The sequence below is a fragment of the Peromyscus californicus genome, unplaced genomic scaffold (genome assembly GCF_007827085.1).
Source record: "Peromyscus californicus insignis strain IS unplaced genomic scaffold, ASM782708v3 Scaffold_4__1_contigs__length_199733344, whole genome shotgun sequence".
NCBI classification, from domain to species: Eukaryota; Metazoa; Chordata; class Mammalia; order Rodentia; family Cricetidae; genus Peromyscus; species Peromyscus californicus.
In genome coordinates this window covers 158,320,891-158,330,916 of record NW_026294562.1, presented here as the reverse complement: position 1 = coordinate 158,330,916, position 10,026 = coordinate 158,320,891, and the positions used below count along the sequence as shown (strand labels likewise).

Here is a 10,026-nt window from a genome sequence, read left to right as displayed (position 1 = left end):
GAAGTACTAGTCAAGTCCACTACTGCTGACCTACACCCCAAATCCATGCTTGCTTTTTAAGGTCTATACTCTAACTCTGTGTCCACTGAAATGACTCTAAGCTTAATTAATTTTGATTTTTAAAACTAAACAGTTGTTTTTTTTTTACACATATTATATATTTATTTATTTTGTGTGTGTGGAGAGGGAGACACACGTGTCACAGTACGTGTGGAGAGGTCAGAGGGCAACTCTCAGTTGTCTGTTCTCTCCTTCCATGCGGGTTCCAGGATGGCACTGGCTTTGTCGGGTTTAGCAGTGAGCTCCCTTACCCCTGAGCCACCTCATTGGCCTGACTCCTAATCTTTTTAAACATTTAAAGTATTTTATTTTATTTTATTTTTTTGGTTTTTCAAGACAGGGTTTCTCTGTATAGCTTTGCGCTTTTCCTGGAACTCACTTTGAAGACCAGGCCGGCCTTGAACTCACAGAGATCTGCCTGCCTCTGCCTCCCTAGTGCTGGTATTAAAGGCATATGCCACTACCGCCCGGCGTATTTTATTATTTTTAATTATGTGTATGGATGTGTATCTGTGTACATATGAGTGCAGGTGTCCACAGAGGCCAGAGGTGTCGGATCCAATTGGAACTGGAGTTATGGGCAGTTGTGAGCCACCTGATGTGGGTGCTGAGAATCGAACTTGTGACCTCTGGAAGAAGAGTATATGCCCTTAACCTCTGAGCCATCTCTCTAGTCCCTAAACTATTTTTAGACAATAACCACCACACTACAAGATTACATTCAACAAGGATATACCTAAAGTCATCAGGAAAAAAAAAAACCATAAAAAACCAAAACCAACTAACCAAATAAGCCTTTCTCGATTTAATGCGATCTGCTGCACAAGGGCTCACTGAATTAACTGGTCAAGCACCACCACCCCCATCCCCCCCCCACCCCACCCCCGTGCCAGTAGAAGATTCGAGGCACAGGGATAGCAAACGGCTTGAGGTACTTGGTGAGAGGCAGAGTTTCCTGGCCAGGGCAGATGGTGGGCCCTGGAGGGAGAGGCACACCCCGAGGGATGCAGAGGTGAACTCCTTCTGCAACATTTTGGTCATCAGCTCCTCATACACAGGAGCTCACAACTTTACAAAGCATCCATCACAGAACACTCTAAGGAGGAAGGGAGCAGCTTAACAATGGACCAATGTGCACAATGGGGCGGGGGGGGGGGGGGGGGGGGGCAGCATTACCAGGGACCTCATGCAAATTAGACATCTCTTCAGTCAAAACTGCTTTCCAGTTACTCAGCATCACACATCCTTTACACAGCATCCTGCAAACTATAGGGAAATCACAAAGCTCAGGCTTTAACTCCACCCTGAATATTTTCCCTCATGGCATTTAAAAACATAACCTTTTATATTACATAAAATCATCCAACTGGTTGTGGTGGCCCACACTGGTAGCATATTCTGAAGAGGCTAAGGCAGGAGGATCACTACTTCGAGGCCAATCTGGGCTACACATTTAAAGCAAGGTATAGCGGCACATGCCTTTAATCCCTGCACTCAGGAGGCAGAAGCAGGAGGATCTCTCTGAGTTCAAGGGCAGCCTGGTCTTCATATGAGTTCCAGGACCACTAGGACTACATAATGAGATCCTGTCTTAGAAAAAAAAGTTATCTAGGTATTTACTTCCTTCAATATGATTATTGTAATCATTAGTAGCTTACTGCTGGTTCAGAACCCATTCCCTTGATAGGCTGATAGTCCCTTGACATTCCAAGCTTTTGTCTTTTAATATCAGTTAATACATTTTTGAGGGCCACAGGATTGAATCTGAAGGCTCCAACATGCTAAGCAAGGGCTCTGCCGTTAGGCCACAACCCCGGTCTTCTTCACTTTTTATTTTGAGTCTAAGTTGCCCAGGTTAGCCTTGAACTCACACCGCAGCCCAAGCTAATCTTGAACTGGTGATCTTCCTGCTTCATTCTTAAATAGCAGACCTACACGAAACTCAGCTTAGCTGATGCATTTTGAATTTTTTCCTATCAATTGTATCAAGTATAAGAGCATACCAAATGTCTATAGAAAATAAATGACTTCAACAGCAAAGTAAGAATCAGCAAAGCTTGTCAGTTACACGTAGAAACAAGAGTAGACATATTAGTTAGAAAACAGCCAGTTGGTGACTTTGCCTATGTCCTGTAGTAGTTCCCCTAGACAGCATCAGAATACCAAAGAATTCACCTCATGTTTAACATTTTCAAACTCAGTGAGTTTCTTGGGTTCACAGATCTATTAGAAGAATGTTTACGTTAACTCAGCCCTTTCTTTTTGCAACATTTTATCACAAGTTGCAGTGATCTGAGAGCCCTCACAAACAGGTGGGCATCTGATGACTCAGCTAATTAAATAGAGTGACAGTAGGACATTTGTCCACTTCGCTTTTAAAGCAATGATTCTCAACCTGTGGGTTGCGACCCCACAGGGGTCACAATCAGATATCCTCCACATCAGATATTTCCATTACAATTCATAACAGTAGCAAAATTACAGTGACAAAGTAGCAATGAAAATAATTTTAAGGTTGGGGGTCACCACAACTCAAGGAATTATATTAAAGTGTTGCAGTGTTAGGAAGGCTCAGAACCACTGGCTTAATGGATTATTCAGTGCCATATGGCTTACGTTTTCAATACACTCTACAGAACAATTTTGAGAAATTTACTAATATTTGTGTGTGTGCACGCATGCACCCACCATGTATGTGCAGTGCCCATGGAGGCCAGAAGAGGACGCCAGATTCCCAGGAGCAGGAGTGACAGGTGGCTGTGACCTGAACAGCAGTCCTTTATAAAAGTAGCAAGTGCTCCTACCTGCTGAGCCATCTCTCCGGCCTCCAATTTTTAAAAAATATAAACCAGCCGGGCGGTGGTGGCGCACGCCTTTAATCCCAGCACTCAGGAGGCAGAGGCAGGCGGATCTCTGTGAGTTCGAGGCCAGCCTGGTCTCCAAAGCGAGTTCCAGGAAAGGCGCAAAGCTACACAGAGAAACCCTGTCACGAAAAACCAAAAAAAAATAAAAAATAAAATAAAAAATATAAACCAAAACTCCCTGATGAGAGTAGAGAGTTACAGTCTTGGAAATGGCAGGGTGCCTTCACCAACTGTTTCTTATAGAGATTTCCTAATGCCATGTCACCAAATGCCTCCAGACTTCTCTTGCCAGAGAGATGAGTCTCTGGAGAAGGTGACAGAGACTCTCAGTTGTGTTGTGTGTGGCAGGCAGAGTTTAAAACTTTCTACATTGTCTCTAAAGGCATCCTGGACAAGCAGCGACGTGGTACCTAATCAGAGTTACCTAGCCCGGAGGGAGCAAGAACTCTTACTAGTAATTATTGTAAAACATTTAATCGGCTTTAAGACCTATGGGGCCAGGTGACAGTGGTCCTTGCTTTTAATCCCAGCACTCAGGAGGCAGAGCCAGGCAGATCTCTGTGAGTTCGAGGCCAGTCTGGTCTACAGAGCGAGATCCAGGATAGGCACCAAAACTACACGGAGAAACCCTGTCACAAACAAACAAACAAACAAATGAAAAACCCCTGTGGGTCTTTTAAAAGCACAGTCAAATCATCTGCAAACAGATTCCATATTTCACACACAGTTCACGTGGCCTGGGGTAGGTGCCCAGACTTGTGTCAATTAGCCTTCCAAATTGACCTTGTAAAGAACTGCTATTTCCCTACACCTGGTCCTCTTTCTCACTTAAAAAAATCATCATCATCATCATCATCATCATCATCATCATCCGGTGTTTAGGGGGTTTTGCCTGCACGTATGTCTGTGCACCGCCAGCATGCAGCAGTGCTGAGGATCAAACCTAGGTTCTCTGGAAGAGCAGCCAGTGGTGCTCTTAACCCCTGAGCCATCACTCTAGCTCTTTCTCACTGTTAGAGGGTAAAAAAAAATCCTGGTTCCAGCCAAGCAAATCTTTGATCTCATTCCAAATTATCTTTGAAAAGTTAAATGCATCTGTTTTCTCTGTCCCACATCGCCAGGAATGTGACAGAGCCTGGCCAGAAAGGTAACATGGGCTTGGGGCCAAGAGTGTGTCTCAGGTCTCCTTCTTTATAGGTGGAAAGTGAGGCTGCTTCTGCCTTTTATGTAGATGATTCTGGTAGTTTGTGCCATGATCTCAAAATTCAATCTCTATGCAAAAATATAGATTGCTTTTAAAAGATTTAGTTTTAGTTGTGTGTGTGTGTGTGTGTGTGTGTGTGTGTGTGTGTGTGTGTATTATGTATATGTGAGGGCAAGTGCCTAAGGAGGCCAGAAGAGGGCATCAGACCTTTCCTGGAGCTGGGGTTACAGGCAGTTGTGAGCTGCTGGAGGTGGGTGCTGGGAACAGAACTTGCTTGCTCTGCAAGAGGAATAAATACATGCCTTTTTTTAAAATGTGTTTTTTGAGACAGGGTCTCTTTATGTGGTCCTGGCTGTCACGGAACTCGCTCTGTAGACTAGGCTGACCTTGAACTCACAGCAGTCTGCCTGCCTCTGTCTTCTGAGTGCTGGGATTAAAGGCATGCACCACTATGCCCGGCTACAATATAAACTTCTATTAAGCCATCTCTCTGGTCCCAAAAATATAGATTTTAAAAAATAGATGCAGATCATATTTAGTAGCCTCAGGTACATGTCAAAGATCTCTAAGCTCGACTCATTTGGCATATATGAGCTTGTGGCCCAGTTTCTTTTATACTATAAACAAACAAACAAAACCCAGCTTTGGTACTAATATGCTAATGTCATTCTTTCAGATGTGTGTGTTGGTGTGTGTGTTTAAAGCTCCTTAAATTCCAACTCAAAACTGTTACATTTTGAACTCAGTCTCAGCTGCCGGGCTCCCAGCCTCTATGTGCTAGTGATGCCAGTGTTGCCCTTTCCTGCAGCATGGGGTCAGACAGTTGGGCAGCTCTCTAGAAAGCTTGTGCTCCTATTGGCTGGCAAGTAAAGTCCAGGGATAGATAGGATTAAGGGTTTCAAAGAGGATTCCCCCAGCCCTCCCTCAAAGGAGGGTCAAACACTGTGGTCTAATTCTGGGATAAAATAAGCCTCTGGGGAGGAGAACGTGCCTGTTTACATAGCAGTGTGGCCCCTCCCGAAGTGGCATTTACTGTTCATCCCCCCCCATCCAGGGATGGGTAGGGTCTTTTCTTGAGGCAAGTGTGCAGTGGGTCCAACTCTATCTACCACATCGAGTTGAAACAACCTCCTTGGGTTTCCTAAATGGGGTCACAACACCAAACCTCTGGGAGCTGCTGCTCCAGGTGACTAACGGACAATGTCCGCCAAGAAGTGCAGTAGTGTCCCTAGAGAAAGCACTTTGCATGAACCTCTATCAGCAAACTCTCCCAAAGCTTAGGCCCCAAAGGTTTAAGGTAATAAACCCACTCACATCTTACTGCAACTCGTTTTTTGACTAGGGAACAAAACGGCGCCCTCACTATGCTTGATGCAACTCTACACCTTTCCCAAATTGCCCTCATGCAAAGTGGGAGCTACCGACTAGGGCGAGGTTACCAAACTTGGCGCACACGTGTTAACCCATCAAACTCAAAGGGATCTGGGGTCACTCTGGACCGATTTCTATTAATAGGAGATAAAGCTCCTGCAGACATTAGAGGTAATGCCCTGACTGCCCTGTGCAGTTAACTCCTCTTGAGCCAGCAAGTTAAAAAACAAAACATGTCTTGCCCAGGCAGAAGTGTGCCTTGAAAGGATCGTGTTCATACGCGCGCGCGCGCGCACACACCCGGGTTCACTACCTCTCTTTAACAGGCCAGCCCCCCACACCCATACCCTGGAAGGAGAAGGGGCAGTGGGTGGTCGTTGGGTATCAGTCAGCTCAGCTTTGCCACACATAAGGCGAGTGCCACAGCCACCAGCAGCACGGCACTGAAAATAGTGGCAGCTAGGGCCTTGCTGGGGTCGCAGGGTCCCGCGCGCTCCTCTACCGAAATGCCACCGGCCGAGGACGCACCGGCACTGGCACCGGACAGGAGTTCGGCGCCCGCCGCCTGCCGCGCCTGCACAGTCCAGCGGGGTACGTTGACTTTCATTTCCATGTCGTCGATCATCTCGCCCACTTGGAGGACTTCGCGTTCCAACTCGGGCAGATCGGCGACGTCGAAGTCGCCTTCGGCCTCGTGTCGCAAACTGCGAGCGCTCAGGGCGCGCGCGGCCACAGCAGAGGAGCCGCCGGCCACTCCTGTACGCACGAGTGGCCGGCGCGGCGCGTGCAGCGGGAAGGCAGCTCCCAGCGCCAGTGAGCGCTGCATGTCAGCCTCGAGCAGGTCCAGGCAGCCCGAAAAGGCCACCCAGAGCCGCTCGAACTCCGCGCGCTCCTCGGTCGCCAAGCCCCGGTCGCGCAATGCGATGGTCAACCGGGCGCCGGTGGCTACGGCCAGCTCGCGCGCCTTCTGGCGGGTCTTCTGCAGCTCCTCGCGTAGGTCCTGCGTATCCGCGGAGCCTCCCACAGTCAGCACCAAGTGATGGTAGCACGCCGTGGTCTTATTGAGCGCGTCCAGCAGCGCCTTGCACTCCTCCCTGGCCATGGCGCTGCCCTTCGGCGGCGGTGCCCCACTCGCACCCTTCAGCGTCGCAGGTCGCCTCCAGCCCCGATGCCAGTCTTGGGCTGGGCGACCCGAACACTCCTCATTGCCTTTCCACCGCTCTAAACGGAGCTCTCTGGGGGACCCTCGACGTGCGCCTTCGACGTCCCCGCGTGCAGAGGGAGTCGGGTTAGCTGCCTCCCATCCTCTCCTCCATTTTCCCCGACGCGCTCCAGGTCACTCGCAGTGTCTCTGCACGACTTTTTCCTTCACGGTGGCTCCCTGAGAAGCCCAGGACGCAAACCCCATCCTTGGTCGATCCCACGTCTCCAGGCTGAGCGGCGCGCCTCAGCTCGGGCCAAGGGCAGCAGGATCCAGTTTCCTAGGACACGCCTCCTGCGGCGGGTCTGGGCCAGGAGTTTCCTCCCCCTTGACCAGTGGTAGGCGGGGCCCAGCCAGGGGAGGTCAAATGTGGCTTTCCCTCCTTTCCCTACCATGCATTCCATTATAGTTCTGGAACCTTAGCGCCTTGCAAATCCAACTTTTTCCTGTTTTGCAGACGAGGAAAACTGAGTCTCGGTAGAAAGAAGCTTATGTGGAGCCCATGATAGTGAGAGACGGGGCTGAGGGTCACTGATTCCTGTAGGCAACAGAGTAGTGTGGCTCGGAGGACTGAGCACCTCTGATCTGCGTCACCGGCAACACAGGGCGATCGGCGGGGCAGAATGGTTACCTAGGTGGGGCTCTTCTCCATCGCTGTCCAGCCCCAGTTCGGGGACCCAGTTTGGACCCCACCCCTAGTGTCAGATCTTCTCCAGGTCCCGCCCTCTCGCATTTTGGGCACGCGCACTCCCTGACTCTGGGCGGGGCTACTCTGAGTAGGAAGCGCGGAGTCGCCTGAGCCCCACCCCCCAACTGAACTGGACTTAATGATTGCTCTATTTACATGTCAGTCTCAGTGAGGTTGACCTCTTATTGGACAAACTGGGATGAGGCTCCACCCAACGGCGGAGTAAAGGGGTGGGCTGAAGATTGGAGCTGCCGCACCCGGGTGGTGGGCACTGAGATCCCAGCCCAGAGCCTGGGAGGTGCTGTCGTAGCTCAGAGGTGAAACTATGTAGCCTCTTAAGTAAGTGTCCTCGAAGGGTGTCCTCCAGCGCCTCCCTACTCTGGGGGGCGCGGAGGTCGGGCGGGGAGCGGAAGGGGGAGGGGCTCCCTGCGCTGAGCTGGAGCCCGGGGCAGGGCTGATGGGCCCCCGGGGCCCGGGCCCTTTGCGGACTGAGCTCCTAGCCCCTCTGGTTCCTCTACTGTCCGCAGCGGGGCGCGCTTTGCCTACGGTGCCCACCTAGTCTAGAGGAAAGGCGAGGCGGCGCGGAGAATGCGTCCTCTGTTCTCGGGGCTCCACGGCAGGCCCGGGTCCGGGGATCTGGAACTTAGGACAGTGGACGGGGCCGTCGCTCACCGGTCGTGTGACCTGGGAGGTTTTCCGGTGGCCAACCTGGATACTTGAGGAGGAGGCTGTGTGTGCAGGTCCCAGTCTAGGCCGTCCGATTGTGGTCCCCGCGAGGGATGAAGGAGGAGAGAGGGTATGCCTGCCTGCTTTACACGTGGCGACGTCCTCTCGCCCAGTAGATAGAGAGCACTTCTGGAAAACTCTTAGGTAGTCTGTTCAGTTTCTTGGTTGAAAACGGACTGTCCAGATGCGCGCGCGCCAGGCGGTGCCCCTCCAGCCTCGCCTCCAGCTGCAGGGGACGTGGACACTCAACGGCGGGTGGCAGTGGTAGCAAGTGACACATCGTTATCGAGGAATATGAGGGCTGATGAGGCTGGACAGACAGTGTTCAGTGGCTGGGAATTGTTTCGTTCTGTGGAGAGAGGCTCCTGTTTTCATTAAACGTGGTAGATTTCCCACTGGCCCTGAAGCGCAGGAGCGCATATTAGCGTTTTGAGAGCCCCCCAGTGCAGGCTGTGGTGGTGTGGCAGCCAAGAGGGTCTAGAGCCCTGAGCCCCAGTACTTATGTCACTTAGGGGTCGTTCCATTAGCCAGTTCATCTGGCCGTTTGCATCCAGAACTTGGCTGTTGTGGGACTTGGCCATTCTCCGGGGAGGATGGTGGCAGCCATACGGGCCACCCATAGGTCTTGATAGGGGAGTAGGTTTCAGGAATGAGTGGAAGGAGGGAGAACCCATCCCTTTGGAAAGCTGGAGGGGGATGGGGAATGATGAGGCTGCAAAAGTAGACAAAAGCCAAACACCAAGTAGAGACCATGGGGGGCGGGCAGTGGCGAGGAGGGAGACAGAAGTATACTGCATACACTCGAGGTTGGAGAGGTCACTTGGGTGTGATTCACCAGGTGTGTGTGTGATATCCGGGAGGCAGAGGTAGAGGATGGTCTTGAAGTTGGGTGAATGTGTGTTCCCAGGTTAGACCTTGGGTGAACTCCGAGAGCCTTGTTGTCTCACCTGAAGTAATCCTACAGGCAGCTTTACTAGGAGAGAAGCAGTAGTGTCTGCATAGGGCCTGGGTTCCAGGTCATGTGCCTGGACCTCCGTGTGCCAATCCGTCGGTGCTGCGCTCATACCAGGCTGCTGCAGGCTTTTCGTTATTGATTTGTCTGTGTGCTCGTCAATGATTTTGTGCTGTTAGGACACTCCCTGACGATTAGCTGGTGACATTCGGCTGGTGTCCAGTAACTTCTTCCTCTCCAAGGGGTGCTGAGGAACATGACCAAACAATTATAGATGACAGACTTAGAGAGGAATCAGTTCAGAGGAATGGTCATGAGGTTGGCCATCTTTGGGAGATACCGAGAAACGGCCTTCAGAATGCCTGCCCATCTGCTGGAGATCCTGGCAAGTAGATGGGTACATGGCGGTTGCAGGGTGATAGGGTGGCATTTTGAGTAGTGATTGTAGCCCTCCAAACTTAACTGCCCCTGACCTTTCCTCCCCAACACGGCACATTCCAGTGTCACTGTGTTTGACAAGCTTTGAGCATCTTGTTTATTTTGGGCTCTTTCCCTTTTTACCTACATGGCTGCTGCCTGGGATTAACCCTTCACCCACCTGGGCAAGACAGCTGCCTTCCTGCTTCCTCTTAACAGCCTCGCGGTGAGCCAAATGCAGGCCTTTAACAAAGGATTTTAAGAAAAAATATAGCTGAGATCTGTAAATATTACAGGCCCAGAAGGGCACGGGTGACTAGAAGGCACAGACTGCACCCCCCATGATGGCTTCCATTGGCATTAAAAATAGATGACTAGGAAGTTTTCCCTTTTTGTAACCCCCCCCCCCCCCACACACACACACTTTGAATCATATATTCCTGGAGAGCATTGCTCATCACTTGGCGAGTGCGCCTGGTTAGGGTCCTCACAGGGCAGAGATAGCTACAATGGTAACACTTGGCCGGAAGTGCATCTCTGGGG

At 50.8% G+C, this 10,026-nt stretch overlaps 2 protein-coding genes across 4 annotated transcripts in view; one reads left to right on the top strand and one right to left on the bottom strand.

Moving 5' to 3' along the window:
* Positions 1 to 1,243: 1,243 nt before the first annotated feature.
* Rgs9bp (regulator of G protein signaling 9 binding protein) lies at positions 1,244 to 7,399 on the bottom strand. Its single transcript, XM_052713939.1, has one exon. The coding sequence runs from the start codon at positions 6,599 to 6,601 to the stop codon at positions 5,888 to 5,890; it is 714 nt and encodes a 237-aa protein (XP_052569899.1). The 5' UTR covers positions 6,602 to 7,399; the 3' UTR covers positions 1,244 to 5,887.
* A 207-nt stretch (positions 7,400 to 7,606) lies between these two features.
* The window catches only part of Ankrd27 (ankyrin repeat domain 27), a 53,214-nt gene continuing 50,794 nt past the window's right edge, over positions 7,607 to 10,026 (top strand). For 2 of the 3 annotated variants that reach the window (XM_052761352.1, XM_052761350.1), the window contains exon 1: positions 7,607 to 7,727. The gene's annotated coding sequence lies outside the window, so the exon portion shown is untranslated. Of the gene's footprint in view, positions 7,728 to 7,985; positions 8,185 to 10,026 lie in introns of those variants that run through there. The other variant, XM_052761351.1, reaches the window with a different exon arrangement.

Excerpts from the sequence above, each read along its gene's own strand:
- Rgs9bp (XM_052713939.1), bottom strand. The coding sequence starts at position 6,601 with ATGGCCAGGGAGGAGTGCAAGGCGCTGCTGGACGCGCTCAATAAGACC.